The sequence below is a fragment of the Eleutherodactylus coqui genome, chromosome 11, assembly GCF_035609145.1.
Source record: "Eleutherodactylus coqui strain aEleCoq1 chromosome 11, aEleCoq1.hap1, whole genome shotgun sequence".
NCBI lineage: Eukaryota > Metazoa > Chordata > Amphibia > Anura > Eleutherodactylidae > Eleutherodactylus > Eleutherodactylus coqui.
Genome location: NC_089847.1, coordinates 83242373 through 83267347, shown reverse-complemented (window position 1 = coordinate 83267347; position 24975 = coordinate 83242373). Strand labels below are relative to the sequence as shown.

The following is a 24975-nucleotide window of genomic DNA, read 5'->3' as shown; positions in this document are numbered from 1 at the left end:
TTATACAAAACTGTCCAAATTATTTTCATGAAATACTGTATCTATATTTAGGTTGTGATTCATAAAGCTACTTTTTTAATAGTAAATTGTTCATCAGCCTATATTGTACTTGAACTTCATCTATGTACTAACTGCTATACTGTTAGATTCAATCATTGATACAAGGAGGAAACTAAAAGTCATCTTAATTTTTCTTGACAATAATTCGTTATTTCCTATCATGTAGGTGGAAGTAGACAGGAAATACATGAACAGGACGTGTGGACTTTGCGGAAACTTTAATGGTGTTCACAAAGATGACTTTGTAGTGAATGGTAATTTTTGAAGATTTACATTCTAAACTTCTAGATTTTCTCAGGCCATTCACTGAAGTTTTATTTTAGGCTTCTTTCACATACTCTTTTTTTGGTGGCCTTTCTGGACCCTAAATCATAGAATCGTAAATCATAGTTGATGAAATGTAGCGACTCTCCACCATTGTAAATAACCTGACTTGCATACATTTTATAGGGAAAATGTTGACACCTTATCAATATGCCAACTTGCAACAGATTGATGATCCTAATGACATCTGCCCTCTTCATATGCCACAAAGAAGCATCTTAGACAGCAATAAATATGTAAGTGATAGTTCATTTTCTTGCATTTATATCTCTAAATCTCCATATTGTTAAACTATATAAATAATAGAGATAGTAAAGTTACAATCATACCTTTATGTCTCGCAACCCATGAATGAGACTCAGGACTGGGTTGGCGTCAGCCCCGGCTTACATGATCCTGAAATCTGGTGCATGCTCACTGGTATTTTGGCATTGGACATCAACGGGGACACTTCTCTATTGGTTTATAGATAGATAGATAGATAGATAGATAGATAGATAGATAGATAGATAGATAGATAGATAGATAGATAGATAGATAGATAGAAAAGTGGGCATCCCAGCCAGCCAATTATCTTTCAGTTGGTGTATATTTTATCTGGCTCTTCCTCACAGAGGAATCCAGTTATACTTTTGGTCAGGAGGTGTTTCTGGTTTTGTCGGCAGCTACTGATCCTGACCTGCAGCTCAGTCAACACAAGTCTGCTGGTGATTTACTTATTTATCTGAGGTGCTTAAAGATCTTACTCCCTACACCTTTGTGGACTATTATTTATTGAGTGTCATGTAATCTTTGCCATTATTCCCTATCACCAGCTAAGTCAGGGTTGCCAAGGTTCGTGAGGTGGGGTCGCCCTTAACAGGGTTTATACAAACTTTAAAGGCTATATATATATATATAATATATACAGCTCCTGTACACTCCTTCATGTCTTCATGGTTACAGACAATTTGTGTTAATGTGAAGATGGAACAATGCCTCTGTAGTGCCACCTCTTGGAAGATAGGATTCCTGAAAGTCAATGTCAGACCTTTTAACAAGCTTTGTAACAATGACTGAGAATTATGAACCAAAGTCAGAATCGTCTCCAGAAGGAAATAATAAACTATACACAGACAGCTGTTTGGGGGTATTTGCCCCTCGCCAGTGTGCAGTAGGTTTGCTGGCTTGATTGGGTGAGAGACCTTTGATGTAGTCAGGAAGGGTATTTCTTCTCCTTATGAGCATGGATGGCCTTATAAATCTCATCACCAAGTGCTCTTCCTAAGGAAAAACCATACTCTTCCCAACCTACATAAAAGACCTCTTACCTAACCAAACCAGCACGCCTACTGCACAATAATGAGGGACCAACCCCCTGAAACAGCTGTCTGTAGATGGTTTATCATTTCCTTCTGGAAAAGACTCAGACTTTGGCTTCCTAGTCATTGTTACAAGGCTTGTTAAAGGTCTGACATTGACTTGCAGGAATAATGCCTTCCAAGAGGTGGCACTGCAGAGGCATTGTTCCGTCTTCCTATCAAGTCCCACATAATCATACAGTGTTAATCTAGAGATAGACCAAAAACCCTATGAGGCAGTAGCCAATTGTCTCATATTAGGTGGAAAAATTTCCTCTGGACTCCAGATACGGAGATCAGAATAAATTCTTGGATCAAAGACCCATATCTGTACCCTTCTTCTCACTAATCTACAGACAGTGACAAATGGGGAATAGATTAAAAATAGACTAGAAATGAAATAACTGAAAGATCCGACTACGTTGTTTTTTTATGTAGTCTGTAACCATGGAGACATATAGGTCTGCATAAAACATGTATACACAAAACTATGTACTTGTAAAGTTGCTTCATTTTTCTAATATTCAATCACCTGATGCAGTAAACATACTGTTTGTACAGGTGGACATACCATAATATAATGACAAAAGGGGTTCCTCTGAACTGAAGGGCAACCGAAAATAATAGTTTCAAAACCTTCAGGAAGAAATTGATTAGAGCTGTCCAATGTTACTGTCTCAGCTCTATTTATTTGCTGGGCATTGAAATTTCCCCTTGGCATTTGTATCTTTTGCATCGTGCCTTGGTTTTCTTGGTATATTGTGATCAAATAGAGCTTCCCAGTGAAGATTTATAAATACTGCATTGTATTTATTAGATATTAACTATATTATTTCTTCTGTTTATAGGAAAATGAATGTTTAGATCTTCTGCAGCAAGTTTCTTCTGCTTGTCTGGTTGACAAGACCCAATTTCTTAAAAGATGCCAACAAGATCTGCAACAATGTGATGCTCCTGGGGACAAAAACTGTGCATGTGCCACCCTCTCCGAGTATTCCACCAGATGTGCCCTTTGCTTCCAACCACTAAACAATTGGAGGAACAAGAACTTATGTCGTGAGTACTCTTAAGAAAATACAGTGGTTGTGGCAAGAGGCTTTGTCATAGTTAGGCTTTCCTTCACCAAAGATTCATTCGCTGCCTAGCCCTGGCCAATGCAAAGTGTTCTGTTGGTGCCCACCCCACCACCTAGCGCCCAGAACACATTTGCCATCACTCCCTCAGCAAGAGAGTTATGGCTTATTTACATGTAACGATTGTCGCTCAAAATGAACGAAAGTGCGCAATAATCGTTACGTCTAAACGTGAAGCCATCGGGCACTTTTCGTTTGATTTTCGCTTGTCGCTTAGTTTCAGCCAGCATAAAAATCTTCGCTCCTTCGCTCACTTCTTGCATCGTCTAAACACCCTCCGCTTAGTGTGTAACATAGCAATGTGAAGCGCTGAGCGGGAAGTGAGCGATTCTCAGCTATGATCTGCCTGTCTAAACATTCTGCATGAGCGCGAACGACTAGTGGCGACTTTACCCACTAGTGTGCTCGTTTAAACGAGAATCGTCCTGTGTAAAGGGGCATTATAGTCCACTTACCTAGTCCTAACTACAACAATGTTAATGCTCTTCAGCCAGTAACCTCACACAGTATTTAGACATAGCGTCCTGCCTCATGGGGTGTAACAGAATCAAGCACCCTGCTCACAATGTGGCTTAGAATGCAAACATGCCCGTAATAAAATCACAAAGGGAAATACAACTACATAGTTCACAAGAGGGATATAGCATACAATTACGTGACAATATGTGATTAGGTGACATTCAATGCTTTCTGAATTTTTTCATGATTTCTCTGCCTTAAATTACTATAGCCGACTATTATGTTGCTATATTTTGCAATTCATCATTTGACTTGCAGTTTCCTGGATGGGGCAATACTGTTGTCACACCTGTGCTGATAGATGATTAATTGAAAGATAAAGGCTGATTTAGACACAAGGATTCTCACTCAAAAATCGCTCAAAGCTGTCTTTTGAGCGATAATCGGCCTTATCAGGAGTTCACAGTAGGATACAGCTGATACTATTGTTTCAGCTGTATCCCGCTCCATGAACACAGCGGGGGTATGAAGAACACAACGGTCCAGCTGTGTTCTGCATACCCCACACAGAGCACACAGCTGTATACCAGCTGAGTGCTCTGTTAACAGCTGGGGTATAAAGAACACAGCGGTCCAGCTGTGTTCTGCATACCCCGCTCAGAGTGCTCAGCTGGTATACATCTGAGTGCTCCAAGCAGAGAACAACTTGATGCAGAAGACAAGAGGCCTGCTTGTCTTCTACATACCCGCTCTGGGCGCCCAGCTGTATACCAGGTAAGTGCTCCGAGCAGAGAACAGCTGGATGCAGAAGACAGGCGGCTCCGCCTGTCTTCTGCATACCCCGCTCGGAGCGCAAAGACGAAATAATGGTTTGGGTAATGTTTTCTTGGCACACCATAGGACCTCTGATATCTGTGGATGGATGCCATAACGAATTGCTATGGTTCTGTAGGCCAAACGAGGTCCAACACACTAGTAGATGGATGTCTTTAAAAAAACTGGCCACTCAGTGTACATTCCAAGTAATCCAGATACAGGTGTATAACCACAGGGATTGCAGAAGTTGCAGTTGTCCCCTAGACTCTAAGAGGGCCCAGAAGGTCCCTCTGCCCATATCAGCAGAGCAGTACTATAAATGACTTTACAGAATTTGCTTCAGAGCTTCAAATTACTCTTCTGTTCAGGAAGATCAATTTATAACATTTTCTCTCTTGTCTTATGCACACAATAAAATTAAATGTTCTTCAGGGTTTTCAATGTTGAGATTAAATTTTTTACTGACCCTGAATTTGTATTTAAATACTGTTTATTTTTCTTAATACAGCCTTGGACTCATGTCTATCCAACCAAATGTATGAAGAATGTGCTAGTCCATGCAGTCCTACATGCTCCAACCCCCTATATACCTGTACTTCACACTGTGTGTATGGATGCTTCTGCCCACAAGGTAATTCAATGCTCAACGTGCAGAGACTAGATTTAAATAGATATAGCCAGCATTATATCAAAGGGGTTTTTATGGGATAACCCACTCCACACAGACTTGAATGCACACTGTGTAATGTTTAATCTGTCCTATGGAGGTGCTGCATTGAAATAGAACAGTTACTCCCAGGTTTCCCCATAGCTTACAGATGATCAGTGGGGGTTACTTTGCAATCAGTTTGTAGTTAAGGGATCCTTCTAATGAGTAGAAATAATCCAAAGTGAAGAACCTCTTTAATATTGTAAGTAGACTATGGACCTCATTTATCAAAACTGCTGCATCGGTATGGTTCTAGCAACCAATCACAGTGCAGCTTCTATTTTTCCAGAGCAGTTTATGAAATGCAAGATAGGGGGCTCTTATAAATGAGGGTGATGTGTACATGTATTCTGACTGTAATAGCATGATATTAACATAATTCTTATATCTTTCAGGCACTGTCCTTGATGACCTTTCTAACAATTCCACCTGTGTCCCAGTCAGCGACTGCCCTTGTTTTTATAATGGGCAGGTCTATAGCCCGGGAGATCATATTAGCACAGAGTGCAGTCTTTGGTGAGTAAGAAAATGAACAATGATGGAAGTTATTTGATCCGCTGTACGTCAGGTTCTTCATTCTGTACAGAGGGGACAAAGGATTGACGGAAAGACTTTCACAATCACTACTTGGTCACACTAATGATTTGTGTATAACAACAGTATCCTTCAGTTAGGGTTATCCAGTAATATATTGAAGAGTGCTGGACCACTTTGATCCAAAATAATGTAGCCATGCATGGTATTCGCTGGTACTTTATCGCTAATGGGATCTTTACTGTAGTTACACATTTCCATGACCTAACTTCAAGAAATCATAAAACAGCCAGGATGTTTTCAGAAATGGAATGTCTTGAGTTTTATTAATTAGATTAAGTCTGTAGAAGTGAAATTTGTGGCCCACATTTATGAAGACAGGCATTTCAAACACCAAATTTATTAAGAGGAGCGCGCTGTGAACTGCTGAAGATTTCTCCCCTGGCATTTGCCATCAGGGGAGAGATGATACACTATCATACACATTAGATGGTTGTCCATCTCCTCCAAAATCTGTGGGTACATTTAAAGGGCTTTTCCAGTGAAATACTATTGATGGCCTATCCTCAGGATAGGTCATCAATAGTTAATGGCCAGGGTCCACCAGTCAGGACAAATGGCACCTGCTATCAGTGCCACAACAGACAGGGGCATGGAGCAGAAGCAGATAACTCTGACCAAAGTGTAGTGGTCGGCTCTTGTAATTACAGACTCAGCTCCCGTTAACTAAAATCAATGCTGGTTGCACCTGCAGATACAAGCGCCGGCCACTACACAGCTATCTGCTTCTGCTCCATGTGTGTTGCGGCGCTGACAGCAGGCACCCGTTCAGCTGATTGGCTGGGGGCCCAAGCGGTGGACCCTGGCTGATCAATTATTGACGAGTCACTTATACCTGAGGATAAGTCACCAATAGTATTTGCCTGGAAAACCCATTTAAGATGTATTTGTGCGTAGAGAAATACCAGTCAATTTAGACAAGCATGGTGTGTAAAAGCCTTTAAGATGCCATCCCAATGACTCTTCTCCCCACTTCCATCTCCTTTTTAAACTACCCGCAGTGTCCGGAGTAAAATATAGTTCACTGCAATGATGGCGCCTGTTGGGATTTCATGCAGACCATAGTTTAGGCAACATGAATCTCATGACAGGTTCCATAACATGTCATTATCCAATGATACACTTACGTTGGGAGCTATGAACAATTTTTAGAAAAGTACCACCTAGAGACATGGCATGTACACCTTTGGGTACACATTCCACTAGTTGGGAACATAGAGTTTAGGCATAGTAATAACTCTTACCACAGTCACAGAACACCCTAAAACTATACATTTTATTAAATACAATTAAAACTGGGGGTTGGAACCAAAAGGAAGACAAACAACATTTAGCGTATTGTGGAGACACTACGAGGTAGGGCGACTTAATCGTAGTTGTGTAATAAGTTCGCCATCACTCGGTATCAAGGGTAGGCCATCCAGACAATACAGGTCCTTAGATTGGTGCAAGCTAAGTACAGACCTCCAGGGATAGAAGGAGAGTGTTTAAGAAGTTTTTGTGGCACAAAACTACCTTGAAGAGTCCTCACAAAGAAGAAAAAAAGAAGGAACTATCAAGGAGGTCCAGATATACAGTAACCTCCATAGGGTTAGTGAAAAAAATATATAATAAGATTGGTCGAGACCGGACTCCAAAGAACAAGGGTAGCCCACAGATAAGATGTGGAGGTTCATGTAGGTCAATTCTAATGAAAGAATACCCAACATGAACTCCCATTAGCTGCCACTGTGCGAACCCTTACCACATAAGCAAATTAACAATTAACTACAATTTAAAAAAAAATCTTCTTTTGTGCATTTTATACAATACAGAATATTATGACATGGCAAAAAAGCCATAACAATTAATACTAACTGCCTTATAATTTGATCAATTTGCTATTAAATACCCTTACCTTTCACAATGAGTCATATTATATCACAACTTCCTTATCCATGTGATAATAGAATTCATAAGGACAAGTAGTGCAAAATATGCTAATCTCTTGGTTCCTTCCAGTGTTACCGGCAGCCAAGTAATTATTTCTTATAGACGTCTGGGCCATCATATTTTTATCGTTTTGGCTCATGGAACCTTTATTGGGTTACAAGCTTTTCTTTGCTTCTAGACCTGTGAGATTTTTATTTTTACTCAATTATCCATGATTAACTCTTGAGCAATAAAACCACAAAGGACAAAGACAATAGTCTCCACCTATATAGTGTAAAAGATGCCTTATTTGCTAATCCACAAACTCAGTACAGTACATTCGTCATTGTGCATGGCATGGAAACCCATATTAGTCTTATCTGCCGCAAAAAGCAGACTGCACCAGTCTCACCCATAAGTTGTGTCTGGTATAGCAGATCAGTATTATTCATTTCAATGGGGCTGGGCTGCGATACACACAAAGCCAAAGTATAAGAGTTGCATCGTTTTAGGATAAAATCAGACATTTTTCTATTCTCATAAAATGCCTTTAAATTGATTGTTTGAAATATAGTGTTGCATCATAGTAATGCTAAAAACTCTGTCCGATGTCTGATTTAGAATTTCTTTTGCTTCTTGTTTATTATAGTGAGTGCCAAATGGGGCAGTGGAGCTGTAAAGACTCTCCTTGCCCAGGTAGATGTTCCATAGAAGGTGGTTCTGTTGTCACAACATTCGATACTGACACATATCGATTTCATGGAGTTTGTATTTATGCCCTGGTCACGGTAAGTCATTAACTAATACATAATGAGAACGTACATGGAATAGGGCTGGTAATGAAAATATTTTGCAGTATAGCAAACTAACCATTGAAGGGGTGGCCTTAATGAGATTCAGAGGCCTATAGTACTTTTTTGTGTAACTTTTGAGTCTCCAAACTTATGAGAAACAAGTGTCCAGGATTTTAAGAGACAATCTAGGCTTTCTGGCATTGCCCTGGGCAGAGCTACAGCTAGGCTTTCCCTTATCTGGGTTAAGGATTCAGTTTGCTGTCCTAGCCGCCTATATGTAGACATAACCATCTTTTAAGACAAGCCAAGCTCTTGGTCCAATGTAATGAGTGCCATTCAACACACACGCCGATCTGTGTTCGTTTAATGTTCTTTTGCACAGGTACAATTGCTACTATAATTATTTGTCCCCATAGACCAGTCAGACATCTATCTCCCTGTTCACTTGGGGAGATGTACCACCAATGAACAAGGATTTTCTCGTCCGTATCATTGGGGGCCACAGCCTAGACCATGGGATATAGCCACTGCCCTAGGAGGCGACACTAAGCAAAAAAAGTGTTAGCTCCTCCCCGCTGGCTATATCCCCCCTGCAGGCACTCAGCTAATTAGTCTTTAGCTTAGTGTCTGCTAGGAGGCAGACGTAGGAAAAGCTATTCGCGGGAATCCGGGGAGTCGGGGCTTTTCCCTGGCTTTACTGGCCTCCCGGGGGAGACGCAGGCAGGGGGTGTCTCCACCACTACTGCGGCGTCTCACCCAGAGAAGAAAAAGGGGCCCGACCATGCAATGCGCATCTGAGTCGGTTACCCGCCAGCCATAGGGCTCCCCCTCCCTGGAGTAGCGCACTGTCTGACGGTGACGCGTAGGGGGCAGCACTGCTGGAGCTGTCGACGTGTGGACAGGCTGTGGCCCCCAGAACAATACCCTGTTTGGGACTAAGCGAGGGCAGCATTCCACCTGGGACCCCACATGAGAAGCACCAGAAAATAGTCACTCGGGACTCCCTCCTCGCAGTGGCGGCAGCGGAACAAGAAGCAGGTTACCTGGGATACGTGGCATCACAACGCTCAGACGGCAGAGAGGCAGCAGCGGCGGCAGTTTCTCCCTTGGCAGGGATAGAAGCGGAGCAGGGCAGGGCAGGACGCCGGGGCGCCGGCCGGCAAGCCACTTCCGGGCGCGGCGCTCCGGGGGGCGGAGCGCCGTCGTCACTGCCGGAAGACGTCACTTCCGGGTCACGGGGACGCTTCCCGGCCAGGCCACGCCCCCTCCGAGCGCGGCAAGCTTAAAAAGGGCAGCCAGGAAGAAGAATGGCCGCTCTCTACAGCACAGCGTGTCAGCTTGCCGACACGCACGCCGGAGCCTGGCACTGTGCAGCTCTCCGAGCCCGCAGCAGCAGCCCTCCTGAGCAGCAGCCCTCCTGAGCAGCAGCCCGCCTGAGCAGCAGCCCGCCTGAGCAGCAGCCCGCCTGAGGGGCAGCAGCGCTTCTGAGCGGCAGCCATCCAGCTCTGCAGTGTCCCTCTGCTGTGGAGAAGCATCCGGACAGCAGCAGCACCTCCTGTCTCGGGCACCAGCAGCAGTGACAACGCCGCAGCAAGTCCCTGCCACAACGCCTGCCGGGTCACCAACGCTACGAGGTCGTGTGTGTGTACCCGCGTCGACTCCCGACAACATTCAAATGTCAGGACCAGAGGCTCCAGCTGGACCGGGGGAACCGCACAAACAGCTGCCAGACCGGGTAAGCCTTGCCCAAGGCGGCACTTTGCGGTGTTCTCCCCTCGCCCTCCCCCCCCCCCTGCAGGCATTCCTGTAAACGGTACCCACCAGTTGCAAATTGTGTTGTGTTACCATGTCTGACCCCAGATCAGAGGGTTCCAGCCCGGCCAAGGGGAGGGTGAAGCACTACGCTTGCTCTACATGCAGCGTTAAATTTGCGTACGGTCAAACCGACCCCCGCTGCGCGGGATGCACCACGGCACGCGCTCCCCCAGGGACTCCGGTGCCCCCCGCCGCCCCTGTGGAGCCAGGGCCCGAGCCCCAATGGGCAAGGTCCCTGGCTGCTGCCGTTTCCGGCCTGGCCTCATCCTCTGCGGCAATTTTACGCCGGTTAGAGCTTAGCTCCGACGCGTCCTCCTCGGAATACGCACAAGGGAGGACACGCAAGAGGAGGAGGTCCCGCAGTAGCGAGGACTCCCCCCGGAGGTCACGGCGCACCAGGAGGTCAGGTAGGTCCCCCAGGGCCAGGCGGTCCGGGGACTCTCACGGCTCCCACGGCTCCAGAGAATCTGTGCATACGTATCATAGATCACGGCACTCGTCGCGATCCCGATATTCTACAAGACAGGCCCGGGCTCACCATGAGTCCCCACGAGCGTCGTGCTCTCGGGCATCCCATGACACGGCACAAACGGCAGGTGAGGGCAGCGGGTCGGAAGACTACGACCGCTCTGATGCCTCGTCAATGTCTGAACTAGACGAAGAGCAAGTGTCACGCCTAGCCAGCCTAATGGACAGCCTGGTGATATCCGTAAGGGAAACCCTCCAGGTTACGGAAGAAACAGTAGAAACGGCCCCGTCCACGGTGTCGTTTAGACGACAGAGGAAATCACGACAGGTCTTTCCGGACCACCCGGATTTCTCGGAAGCCCTTAACAAGGAGTGGCAGAACCCGGATAAAAAATTCAGGCAACCCGGGAAGACTTGGGAAATTACTTACCCGTTCCCAGGGGGCTTGAAAAAGAGTTGGGCGGTACCTCCAGTAGTCGACCCACCCGTGTCACGACTAGCTAAGAGCACAGCATTGCCAACAGCCGAAGTAGCGACGCTAGCGAACCCGCAAGACAGGAAGCTGGACACCTTGGCAAAAACAGTGTTTCAAGCCACAGGCACAGCCTTGCAACCGATATTTGCGGCTGCATGGGTCAGTAAGGCCTCCACAGCCTGGGCCAAACAATTACGGAAAGACATCATAGCAGGCGCTCCACCAAGCGAGTTGCTCGAGCTGACAGATAATATCATACAGGCAAATAAGTTTGTATGCACAGCTCAGCTTGACGCAGCCAAATTTGTGGCCCGGGCGTCCGCCGCATCGGTAGCGACAAGGAGAACACTCTGGCTGAAGAGCTGGTCAGCGGATACAGCGTCCAAAATAGCGCTAACGAAATTGCCGTTTGAAGGAGACAGACTATTCGGCCCCAAACTGGATGTCATGATAAAGGATGCCACAGGCGGCAAGAGCACGTCACTACCGCAAATGGCGGCAAGGAAGGAGAAGGCCCCATTAAGAAAGAAGCCGTTCTTTAGGCCCTTTCGGCGCTTTCCATCCCGCCCAGGGGCGGGGCAGTGGTCCCACTCTACGAGAACCCCTGCAGAGTCAAAGAGGGGCCCCTCATTTAAAACAAAACAGACGTGGCGACCACGACCCGGAACATCGAAAATGGCGGGACCAAAAAACATGGCATGAGGCACTGCCCCCACCCAGTGTCACCAGGGTGGGGGGCAGACTCTCCCAATTTTGGGAGACATGGGGGAGGCGCGTGAACGACAAGTGGGTACAGGAGATTGTGACATCCGGGTACTCAATCGAATTCACAACCCTCCCACGGAATTTTTTCTGCAAGTCCAGAGTGCCGTCCTCTCCGGAAGGGGTAGCCAACTTACAACAAGCAGTACAGAACCTACTAGCACAAGGGGTTGTGAAACCAGTGCCAGGAGCCCAGGAGAGGCAAGGGTTCTACTCGAACCTTTTCCTAGTACCCAAAAAGGATGGCAGAGTGAGACCGGTCCTGGACTTAAGGAGATTGAATCGATTCGTCAGGACAAAACATTTCCGGATGGAGTCAGTCAAGTCCGTGATAACATCCATGCAGCCGGGGGAATTTCTGTCCTCGATAGATATCAAGGACGCCTACCTTCATATCCCAATCCGGGAAACACATCAGAAATTCCTCCGCTTCGAAACACAGGGAAGGCACTTTCAGTTTACGGCGCTGCCATTCGGCCTGTCTACGTCACCAAGAGTTTTCACGAAGGTACTAGCAGCAGTGATGGCGCTAGTTCATGCGGAAGGTATAGAAGCTATTCCATACCTAGACGACATACTAATAAAAGCACCATCGTTGGACGACAACGTCAGGAGCCTGAACGTCACGATAAAAACCCTACAAGAATTCGGCTGGATAGTGAACCACGAAAAGTCATGCCTAAAACCAACACAACGTTTGCAATTTCTGGGCATGATATTCGACACCAGCCTCCACCGGATCCGGCTACCTCAAGCAAAGGCACACAAGCTCCGGCAGAGCGTCCGGTCCCTAAGGCAGGGGAAACCACTGACCATCAGATACTGCATGGCTATCCTGGGCCAGATGGTGGCAGCATTCGAGGCAATCCCCTTCGCTCAGTTCCGATCAAGGATGTTACAACACCTGATACTGTCACGCTGGGATGGGTCCCGGCTGACCCTGGAACGGCAGATCCAGATAACCCCTCAGGTCCGAGGGTCACTGAAATGGTGGCTGAGACCTGGCAGACTGCAGGCAGGGCGACCGTTGGGCCCCAGGCAATGGACAGTAGTGACGACGGACGCCAGCCTTTCGGGTTGGGGCGGAACACTGAGGGACCAATCGGTTCAGGGAGAGTGGTCACAAAGAGAGGCAAGGCTTCACATAAACATTCTAGAACTGCGAGCTATCTACCGGACGCTCCAACACTTCGGGCCCAGTCTCAAGAGAAAAAGCGTACGCATTCAGACGGACAACACCACAGCGGTGGCCTATATCAACCGGCAAGGTGGGACACGGAGCTCGTCGGTAATGAGCGAGGTGGCAGCCATACTGACATGGGCAGAGAGGTATCTAAGCTCAATATCCGCGGTGTACATCCCCGGAGTAGAAAACTGGATGGCGGATTACCTAAGCCGGGAAAGGATAGATCCCGGCGAATGGGGCCTGCATCCAGAAATTTTTCAGACGATATGCCGGAAATGGGGCACACCAGATGTGGACCTCATGGCGTCACGGTTGAACTGCAAGATACACCCATTTGTGTCCCGAGCCCGGGACCCACAGGCAGCGGCAACCGATGCCCTGACAATTCCGTGGAGGGAGTACAAACTCCTATACGTATTCCCGCCAATCCCACTCATACCGAGGATCCTGGGAAAAATCAAGCAGGAAGGACGACCGGCGATATTGGTAGCACCAAATTGGCCAAGAAGGAGCTGGTACGCGGCCATCATGGAGATGCTGTACGACACACCGTGGCACCTTCCGGAGCGAAGAGACCTGCTATCCCAGGGGCCTTTTGTTCACCCGGATTCCAGGTCTCTACATTTGACGGCCTGGCCGTTGAGACCGAGGTATTGAGAAGGAAGGGTTATGCGGAGAATGTCATCCAGACAATGATACGAGCCAGGAAAGCAGCCTCGTCAGCAATCTACTATAGAGTCTGGAAGCGCTTCTTCATCTGGTGCGAGGAGAGGCGTTTACAACCAATGCAATTTTCGGTGTCCAGGATTCTTGCATTCCTACAATCAGGCCTTGAAGTAGGATTAAGGGTAGGGTCGCTGAGGGGCCAGGTATCAGCACTAACGGTACTGTTCCAAAGACCAATTGCAAACAGGATGGCAGTACGGACTTTCCTGCAAGGAGTTGCCCATACAACACCCCCGTTTAAGCCTCCGGTCCAAACTTGGGAGCTCAATCTCGTGTTAGACACTATTACGGACCAGCCGTTTGAGCCGCTCAAGGAAATCCCGATGCGGTTACTAACCTGGAAGGTGGCATTCCTCGTCGCCATCACATCGATCCGAAGGGTCTCGGAACTAGCGGCACTGTCTATACAAACACCATATATGGCCTTTCATCAGGACAAAGTGGTACTAAGACCATCACCCGAGTTTTTACCAAAAGTAGTCTCTCAGTTTCATATTAATGAGGAAATCGTTTTGCCCTCCTTTTGTCCAAATCCAGTACACAAAAAGGAAAAACTACTACACCACCTGGACGTAGTAAGGGCGCTGAGAACCTATGTGAAGAGAACAAGGGATTTCCGCAAGACCAACTCCCTCTTCGTTATTCCGGAGGGGACTCGAAGGGGCCTAGCAGCCTCAAAAGTCACCCTATCAAAGTGGATAAGGTCCCTGATAACGGAAGCATATCGAGCCTCGGGACGCTCGCCACCATTTCGGGTTACGGCCCACTCCACACGGGCGGTGGGGGCCTCCTGGGCAGTCCGTCATGGAGCCTCAGCCCTCCAGGTGTGCAAGGCAGCCACCTGGACGTCCGTGCATACATTTTCGAAATTTTATAGAGTCCATATAGCCGCATCATCCGATGCCGCTCTTGGACGGAAAATCCTGCAGGCGGCAGTCGTTTGACCGCACGTGCAGTGCCCACCCAGTATATGTTTTTTTCGGGACTGCTTGTGAACGTCCCATGGTCTAGGCTGTGGCCCCCAATGATACGGACGAGAAACAGATATTTTTGGTATAACTTACCGTAAAATTTCTTTCTCGTCACGTTCATTGGGGGCCACAGCACCCACCCCTTATTATTTAGGCGGTTGCCGGAACTCTCTGTTCTTCGGTCATTTTTTTGGTGGCAAAGAATTACACCAGATTTATGTTTGGTATGTATATAACACAATATGTATAAATGTACTCCCACTGGCTACCTACTGCTTGCAGACAGACTAATTAGCTGAGTGCCTGCAGGGGGGATATAGCCAGCGGGGAGGAGCTAACACTTTTTTTGCTTAGTGTCGCCTCCTAGGGCAGTGGCTATATCCCATGGTCTAGGCTGTGGCCCCCAATGAACGTGACGAGAAAGAAATTTTACGGTAAGTTATACCAAAAATATCTGTTTTATGTTCGCTGAAACTGAATGATCACCCAATAAATGAGTGTTTGCATTGCTCATTCATCAGTACATCATTGGTGAATTTACAATCCGATTCTCAGGTAGACAAAAGTTGGGGGGGAACATTCTGGGCCAAATGTTCAGTCCATGTAAGAAGACCTTAAAAGAGCACTAACCTTTGAGACAACTTACGCTCATGTACTAAGTTGTGTTTGTCTCTTCATTTCTACAACTTACTTGCATTAAAAATGTTGTTGCTTTACCACTGTAAATCATATTTGAACTGACTGGCACTATGGATCTTCCAGCTTCTCTGCAATTCACTATCTGTTGTTAGATACAAGGCATAGTAACAAGGACACAGGGACATTTCCATAGCAACAAAGGGGGGGGGCTATCCTCACTGGTGGCTGCTGTGCACTTATAGGCTGCAGGCTGACAGATCTGCAGATAGTAATAATGATCTCCATAATCTCTGACTTTCCTGTTACAGCATGTAGGTGTGTATCTATGTGTGCGCTCACATAACACACACATAAAGTGGCTTTACTAACCATTTGCCAGAATGTCTCTAAATGCCTGATCTTCCTGGGAAATCGGAGGGGTAGGCATTCTGATACTGCCTACCTGCTGATTGGACCAGAGACAGTGCAATGCAGCATGGAAAGTAAGGACAAGGAAGTGCAGGACAGTGAACTGCTGGTAGAATGGTAGGCTTGTCACGCAACCCTGCAGTGGAACACCCTAGGATCATTTTATTTTTGGGGTACTTCTACCACCTTGAGCTTATCATAGACCCACCAGTATTTCAGACAATCTGACCAGTATGTAGTATGTGGTGCCTTTATGGTGAAAAAATGTATTGGCCCTGTTACTGTTAGATGACTTTTTATTTATTCAGGGCACACAAAATACAGAATCTGCTAGAAAAATGAATATTTTTGCATGATTAAAGAGGCTTTCTGAGACTTAAAAAAACAGCTTTAGTGGTGATTCTTCTCTGGCTGCTGAAGCCTGTGAGTAGTCAGTGGTCATATGCACAATGTATGGCACATGACTGCTCTCCACTTCTTCTGGATTCTGTGTGTCAGACACTGGGGCTGCAGCGTTGGATGGGGTGCCGCTGGGATAGGTTTACTTATTTTAAGCCCTGTTTTTTCATGTCCTGGAAAACTCCTTTAAAAAAAATATTCAGATAGTATAAAGATAACAGTAAATGGATATGGATCATCGCCAAATGTTTGTAGCCACCTCTACAACAGCTATAGCCATATCATACACAACATTTTGAGAGATGCAGTTACTAACTTGTATAATCATTCTTTATTGCTAATTTGTTTTTCATGTTATTGTTGTTATTTAGAGTCCCGACTTTCCGGATGAAGCAAGTGTGATGGGAACATTTGAGAAATGTGGTGTGAGCTCAACAGAAACGTGTTTCAGCAGTGTTGTCTACACATCTTTAAATGTGAGTTTTTTGCGCTCATAATGAAATTTTTAAAATGGCGGTACAATTCCAAATAGCATTATAATTGCTGTTATTATTACTGTTATGTACTGTATATTAGGGAATTACTCAAAGGGGTTTTATCATGACTATAAAAACTTTTCCAGCAGCTGGGCCTGGTATAAAATTAAAAAATAGATAAAAAAAATAGATCATACTCACTTCCACTTTTAACCCCAAGCAGAGTTGAGTGGCTCACGTTGCCGTGGGTAGATAGCTGGGTGGAAGCATGTGACCGCTGTGGCTAAACTCACTTAATAATACCTTTATTTTCATCACTTTTTATTACATTTCTTCTTGGAGATGGAGTGCCTAAAACAGCGCAGTTCTGGCTTTGTGTAATTTTTTTTCTGACAACGCTCATTGTGAGGAGTAAATAATGCATTACTTAGATAGATCAGACTTTTATGAATGCAGCGATCCCAAATATGTTTTTGTTTTTTATTGTTTTCATTTTTCTATTATAAATATGGGGTTGCATTTTTACTTCCTTTTATTGTTTCTAATAATGAATAATATTTTTTTACTCATTTTAACATTTATTTAGTCCCCATAAGGGCCTTGAACTTGCTATTGTTTGATCACTCATACAGTATAATGTAATACCATATTATTACATTAAACCACAATTTGACAGGCATTATATTAAACTATGCCACAGGCATGGCTTCATAGGTAATCAGCCATGGCAGCACTGGGGGACCTTCAGAAGCCCCCATGCTGCCATGGTATCCAAACGGCACCTCGCGATCACATCACGCGAGTTCTGTTTGCTGCTAACAGATCTGACAGTAGCACTTAAAGGGTTAACAGCCACAATCAGCGTTTACACTGATTGCTGCTATTGCCAGTGGGTGTCAGCAGTAAGAAACTGCCAGCACCCACATTGTCTGGAGCGGAATCGGCTTCCAATCATCCTCCGTACAAACCCTAATTACACAGGTTGTAATTGTACGTCCTGTATCGTTAAAGAGTTAAAGTAAAAACAATATTTTATTAGCACCTTAGAGAGACCCTGTTACCACCATCTCACCTTCAAAACTGATTTCACTGGCAGGCAGGGGATGAGAAATCAATCACTTCTAGCACCTTCTCTTTTCCTAATGAGCCAATATACAATGTGCTATATGCAACTGAGAAGAGTCATCTAGGCGAGAAGAGTCACACTGATTTATAAAATGCTGAGCTAACCACGCCTCCTTTCTCCTGATTGGATTTCTGTGTAATGAGGAATACAACAAGCTGTTTATCCAGAGAAAGGGGGCGGGCTAAAATCGGCAGCTCATAAATCAGCATGACTCTTCTTGGGCAAATGACTCTTCTCTTCTCATTTATATATCACAATCTATAACCTTGGAACCTAAATGCAGGGGTACAAGGGCTCGTTAGAAAAAGACAGAGGACCTGAAGAGATTGATTTTTCATACTCTATCAGCCAGTGGAGTTAGTTTTAGGGGTGAGATGGTGGTGATAACTTCCCTTTAAATCTTGCTATCCTCAGCCTCTTATTATTACTCCTAAAATGATAAATCAATGGATTTATTCGTCATAGACCACCTTCCTCACCCAATGAAATAATATATGTTTCATGACTATTTGCTAATACTTTCCTATATTGTAGGGGATAATAATACTATCAAAGCAGGAACAAATCACTGTGGATGGACAGATAAAACAACTCCCCTATGTCGCAGGTGAGTGTAAACTATTTCCTAACCATACAGCAATCAAAAGTGAATGTTTCATGGAATCTTTATATGCAGTAACTTTAGTCTTCCTCTTGGAAGCTCCGATATTTTCATTCGCAATGTCAATTTGCCTTGATGTTTGGGTGTGGAGGTATTGGTCTAACTACTCCCGGCCATTTCATATCTCATAGGTGTGATGGGGCTCCTCATCAGCACTCTCAATTCCCTCCCATTTCTCTCTTTGTAGAGACAGACCTAATTGAATCCGTCAGGTCCCTTTCACCACGCTGGACGGAATATGACTTCCCTGAATTCCACAGTAAAATGCGCATGGCTAACTGCAGATTTTGATGCGGAATTGACAGCAAGGTTCTGTGATTTTCAATTCCACACCAAAATTCGTATGTCAACAATGTGGATTTTGGAGTTAAATATATTCCACAGGAGGGCATGTTCCTCAACGCTGTTGCGGATTATTCCATCCTATGTAAAAGTTCGCCAAGATAAATAAAAAAATAAAAAGGAGTGAATTTACCTACGACTGCCCTTGTGAGATAAACCACCCCCCTCCCGGGGAACAAGTTCTTGTAGTGTTTTAATTTGTTTTCAACTAGATCAAATAGTTGGATTTCTGGGATCATGGGGAACAGCAATATATGGTCAGCATGTCTTCTGTATCCCAATTTGCATATTCAAGTGACTCTATGAATGAGGCCTCATTCACACAGCAGGTCCGGATTCCGCCTTCAATGGAAGCCATCCGAGCGAAGCATGCTGCGATTTTTCACCCACCCTGCAATTGCTTTCCTCTTGTGTGCATGAGGAATCTTTTTTGCATAGTATGCTATGGAGGGTTATTGCTGCAGAATCCGGAGGTAGACGCCCGCTCTGGATTCCGCAGCAAAAATCCGCCTGTCTGCATTGGGCTTGAGTCTTTACAATGATATCTTTATACATTGTACAAATGCAGTTTTCAGATACAGTGAGATATATACATAAAGATAAATGCAAAGGTATTTAGGATTTAGCTTTCAGCGCAATGAAAATGTTCCATGTGTCCATGTGAAGTCATCACAGCCTTACATTAGATGGTGCCCAGTGCAAGACCTTCGGTCCCCCCACCACTACCAATATATGGTCTTGTCATACAGTGTACAAATAGTGCCTAATTATAAGAACCACATAGTGCCATTATATACTGTATTGGCCAAAAACACTTCCATACATTTGGCCTAAATAAAAATATTATGGAGTGCCACCACCAACATGCACTGCAAAAATAATGTCCTATGCACAGTTTGTAGCAATATCAGACAACGCTTCAGTAAATACCACCATGAAGGGGGAAAATAACAGAGCGGCCAAATAACAGCTCAATGCAGAATTTAATAACAGTGCTATACAATTACTGGTCAGCGGTCCTGCCCAGAGTCATCTTCTGGATTTTACCAAATGCTAGTAATGGTTCTGATGGTTCCTAATTACCTTTTGCCTTTTCTTACAGATGATGTTATAGTGATAAGACTGTCCTCCACAAGTATCCTCCTCTTTACAACATTTGGTCTTGAGATTATGGTGCAGAGAGTTCCTGTCTTCAGTGCCTACATTAAGCTGAACAGAGATTACTTTGGAACCACCAAAGGTAGGGATTTTGGTCTTTTTCGGAACCTTTTTGCAACTTATATATTATCTTTATTCTCTTGTTGAATATTTAGCCATAAAGCAAGTCCTCATGACTTGTCCGCTAAAAGATAATGAATAAGACATTGGGCAGTCCTCAGAATAAAAGCAAAATGTCTTCTGTAAGTTGCTCTGTTGCCCAACACTGTATAAAGCAGATATATTATAATCTAGTACCCCATAAACTATGAGCATACACTGAGCTGCACTTTAAAAGGCATTCCATGAGGGCAGAGCGAGTACTTGCTGGAGTGTGATTGTTCTCAGTAAGAGAAACCAAATAGTCTTGTAGATATGGTACCTTTTAATAGCTAACAAAAATACATCATGTAATAGCAAGTCTTCGAACTTACGCAGGGCTCTTCCTCAGGAATAATGGAACAAATGTAAAGCCGTACTTATAGTAAAACATATATACATGATCACATGGGAGGGTACAGACATGGTGTATTTAATTTTCACTAGATAAATACCAGAGATGGGACAAGAGGGCACAGACATTGTGATTAATAGCACATAGATAAATACCAGGGAGGGATGACCATAACAGAAAATAATTAGTCCAGTGACAAGTTTATGGTCTGAAAATTGCTGTTAGGGGGTCACCAGGCCAGCATGTTACCTCTGCTCTGGGTTTCTCATATCTCATAATCTCCACTGGTGTAAAAAACCCTCCGAGATTCATACTGTTTCTGATAGTATCAAAGATGGCTATAAAATGATATTCCCAAATTCTTCTGTGATGTTGGGACTTACAATTGTCTTTAAGTATGATAACTCTCACTTGTTGTGTGTTGTGTCTGTGACTAGCTGGGCCAGTGCGTTTGTGCACTGATCTGATTTCCATTATCACTGCAGTGGCCCAGTAGGAACTTTGCCTGTAATACCAAGTCACACCACTGCAGTGGGAACTGAGCTGTCTGATTCCTGGAGAAACCAGCTAAGGGCACAAATACGCTGGTCCAGTAAACAGTTGATCAGTGAGGGTCCCAGGAGACAGATTATGCAGACAGTCATAAGGCTGGGCAATGAATAATCTACAACTGGGCAACCCTATTAAATTGGTTTCTTTTATGTCATGGAGCTGATATTTGTGCTGTACACTCTTGTATTCGTATATTTACTGTTCCATCTTCGTGAATTTATAGCTGTTGTCTGATTTTCAAAAATAATTCTGTAGCCCATCCCATTATTAGGGGATTCTAAGATAACTGAAGGTGATCCCCTATTTGGGAGCCCCATTAATGATCTAGATTGGAAAGCAGTTACAAATACAAAGAATGTCTTTACTCTGGAGAACCGAATGTGCCATGCACTGCATGGATAGCCCCTTGAATTCAACAGTCACTCTCTAATGCACCATTTGCCCTGTGGTGGAGTTGCAGAAAAACTGATCACTGGGGGTTCCAGCAGCGAGATACCCTGTGATCAGATTATCTGGAGACTCTTCTAAGAAAAAAGTTTGTCTAATGCAGACAACTCCTGTAGCTCGGAGAAAGGAATTCTATTCCTTCGCCTAGTTACATTGGCCAATTGTAGTCTACCTTTGAATATGCAAAATGTGGTCATTATTCTTATGTAGTATGACCTAAACTATATTTTTCCCCAATTTTTCCAAAAAATAGGTCTGTGTGGCAACTTCAATGCCGAAACTAAAGATGACTTCCTTACCAGTTCTGGGATTGTAGAGGGAACAGTGACACAATTTGTAGACTCCTGGAGGGCAGCTGCAAACTGCAAACCAGCCCACAATACAGATGTCAACCCTTGTTCAATGAGCATATCTAATGGTAAGTCCTGAAATAGGTCAGACGTTGCTTATGAATGACTTTTCTAGTAATAGATGTCAACAAGACACACAATATGGAAATGTATATTATATTATCCCATTCATTAGAGGTATTTGTTTGCAAACTGAGTCTTTAGCAATATCTGCAATAGTTATTTGACCATATTGTAGGCTTAAAGACTCTGGACTGCAAAATAGTTCCTTTATGTCTCTTGTATGTGATCACATGTGACTAATATATTAGTTTTTTACCAGAACTATTCGCACAGGCTCACTGCTCTGTTTTGGTCAACAAAGAAAGTCCATTTCAAACATGCCATTCTTTGGTGGATCCAGAACCTTACTACAAGGTAAAATGAATCACTGAAGTAAAACCAATATAGATTGGATTCTGAAGAGTATATAGGGCAGGATTTGCCACTTGTTGCTCCATTGCTTGGATTATGAAACATATTTTAGTGAAATCTGATATCATGAATATAAAATTCATTTACTGTACATCATATATTCCATATAAGAGAGGGATCTGATGCAATATCATTTTTTTCTATCCATTTTAAGGGGTGTTCTGGGAGTTAAAAAAAAAATTCTAAAAGTAGGAAATATGATCAAATAAAAAAATAAATAACCCACACCCACCTGTTAAATTCCCCACCATTCCAGCAGCACCATTCTGGCCGTTCTTGACAGTCTGGTTAGTTGTCCTGCAGTGATGATATCACGTACATCCATGTGACTGCTGCAGCCAATCACTGGCCTCAGCAGACTCATGCCATACATGCAAGCAGTACTGCTGAGGCCAATGATTGGCTGCAGTGGTTACGAGGATGTGCTGCACAGCATTGGTCCAGCAAAGTAATCTAAGACTAGCGCAGACAAATTTCCTATTGCTAGGATAACTTTTTTAAACTTCCAGGAAACACCTTTAAAGTGACCCTCCGAGCCTGGAGAAACAAAGATGGCTGGACTGCTTCTCTGACTACCTGATGCACACTTTGCATAACATGCACTGGTAGTCACTACCTGCTGCTCTTGTGGACTGCGCTGGTTATACAAAGCAGTGTCTTAGACTAACAGTGCCAGTTAATACACAGTGTGCATCAGGCAGTCAAAGAAGTTGGTGCAACCATTTTTGTTTCTCCAGGCCTAGAGGGTCACTTTAAGCTGCACTGCTTGCTAAGCAGCAGCCCAAATATATCTAGGCCAGTGCTTAGCTACAAGGCTTACGGCTGACAGATGTCACTTATAGAGCTCTTTGAACACTGGCTGACCGATTCTCCAACAGAATCCAGCTGACTTCTTGAGGGTCCTGCGGTGACAGACCCTGCAATTATCAGGTTACTCATTTACAAAAATGGATTCTCTAAAGCTGACAACCCCTTTAAGGTGAATAGTATATCACCCATTATCAGAAGAAAGGCTGGTATCATGTGTTCATATACACTACTGGTGCCTGTGACCTGGCTGCCATAGAGATAATGGTGACAACCGGGGATCCTATTTGTGACAGTGAATGAAGTTACATCACTTTGACTTGTAGTATTTAATGTTTTGCGCCTGATATTCTGTTTTTCAGAAATGTATCTATGAAGCTTGCAATTATGAAGAAACTGTTAACTACATCTGCTCTTCTCTGGGATCTTACGCTCGGGCTTGTGCTGCCAAAGGAATCATCTTAAAAAATTGGAGGACCTTCACCAACTGCAGTGAGTAGACAAACCCTCATTACAGCCATATAGCTGAGGCAATAAAGTTAGAAAATGCCTTCAGATAATAGAATATGAAAGAAAGACTAACATTATGTATTGCATTTATGGTAACCGTAGAAGAAATGTCCCTTGAAATCCAACATTATTATATGAAATGAATTCTACCAGTACTGTTATAGTCTTCAATTCAGTTGGAAAATACATAGTAGATTGTACTATACAACAGTGCCCTCTAGCACATATGCTACACCACAGCAGAATATTGAGCCCTCCGTGTACTTATAGAGATATGTAGGATTTCATTCTCAAACAACAGTTTTAACATCTCATCTGAAATGAATTTCATCTCTCTCTTTCTAGCTATTAACTGCAGTGGTAACCAGACCTTCAGTTATGAGACTACCACGTGTGGTCGGACATGTCTGTCTCTCTCTAATCTGGAGTTAGAATGCTATCCCAATGACATTCCAATCGAAGGATGTAACTGTCCCTTGGGACTTTATCTGGATAACAAACAGCAATGTATTCCAAAATCACAATGTCCCTGCTACTTGAATACCAACACGATCATAATGCCTAACCAGCAAACAGTCTACAATGGTCTTACATGGTAAGAGGTGATGGAATTATAAGCGAATCAATAAGTGTGGTGAAGATTTATTTATTGCATTTACTCATTTATATATAGCATACATATTCCACAGCGCTTTATATCACCTGATATTGGGTTCTGCCCCCAGTGGAGCTCACAATGTAAATTCATCTATTACTATGTTTTTGGAGTGTGGGCGGAAACCGGGGAACCCGAAGGAAATCCATACAAACACAGGGAGAACATACAAACTCCATGCAGATGTTGTTCTTGGCTCGTATATGAACCCAGGACCCCAGCGCAGCAAGGCAACAGTGCTGCCCATGATTACTTTTAATCATAACACTGAAATTAATGGAGAAAGGCCAAGAGATGGTACATTAGATGAGTTGTCCTGAATCATTAAAACATGGCTGCTTTCTTCTAAAAGAAAAAAGAAACCTGCACCACACTTGTCCACTTAAGTAAATGGAGCTAAGTTGTAAAATACTTACATCCTGTGGCTTGTGTGGTCTTTTTTAATGAAAGTATGCAGTCAGGTTTTTCTAATCCTCGACAACCCCTTTAACAGTATCCCTGGCTACAGCATTATGGACCATAAAAATCCATTTTGTGGTCTGCTTTTCTATATACACTTGTGAAAAAAATTCATCACCTAAAAGAAGTTGCTGTTTTGCTGCAAATCTCATCATGCAATTACATCTCAGGCAGATATGCAAATGACTAGAGTTGTGGTGATTAGATGAACGGTCTTGTCACCCGAGGTCCTAAAAGTGGTTCCCCCCTTGGCCTATAAAAGGCTCTCAGAGGCTACTTGTGTGTAGTGACCTCTTTTTCCACTTGTGTAGAGCTTGTTGACCACTAGACGCCTATGTGATACAATCAAAGAGATTTCACCCACTTAGCAGATTTTTAGAGGGGGCACATTATTGGAGTGTGAGAAACTGGATGGTCGAATCAATGAATTGCCCTTCACCTGGGCTGTTGAGACTATTAGGAGGTGCTGGAACCAG

General features: G+C 44.1%; 1 protein-coding gene across 1 annotated transcript in view; it reads left to right on the top strand.

Annotated features, from left to right (window-relative positions):
- LOC136581726 (mucin-2-like) overlaps nt 1–24975 on the top strand; it is a 71943-nt gene that overhangs the window by 10642 nt on the left and 36326 nt on the right. Inside the window, exons 4-17 of the mRNA XM_066582350.1 lie at nt 227–314; nt 511–620; nt 2573–2780; nt 4641–4763; nt 5237–5357; nt 7996–8134; nt 10797–10822; nt 16387–16465; nt 18126–18198; nt 19697–19834; nt 21498–21662; nt 21917–22011; nt 23238–23367; nt 23731–23980. Coding sequence (XP_066438447.1) covers nt 227–314; nt 511–620; nt 2573–2780; nt 4641–4763; nt 5237–5357; nt 7996–8134; nt 10797–10822; nt 16387–16465; nt 18126–18198; nt 19697–19834; nt 21498–21662; nt 21917–22011; nt 23238–23367; nt 23731–23980 — 1745 coding nt within the window. The remainder of the gene's footprint in view (nt 1–226; nt 315–510; nt 621–2572; nt 2781–4640; nt 4764–5236; nt 5358–7995; nt 8135–10796; nt 10823–16386; nt 16466–18125; nt 18199–19696; nt 19835–21497; nt 21663–21916; nt 22012–23237; nt 23368–23730; nt 23981–24975) is intronic.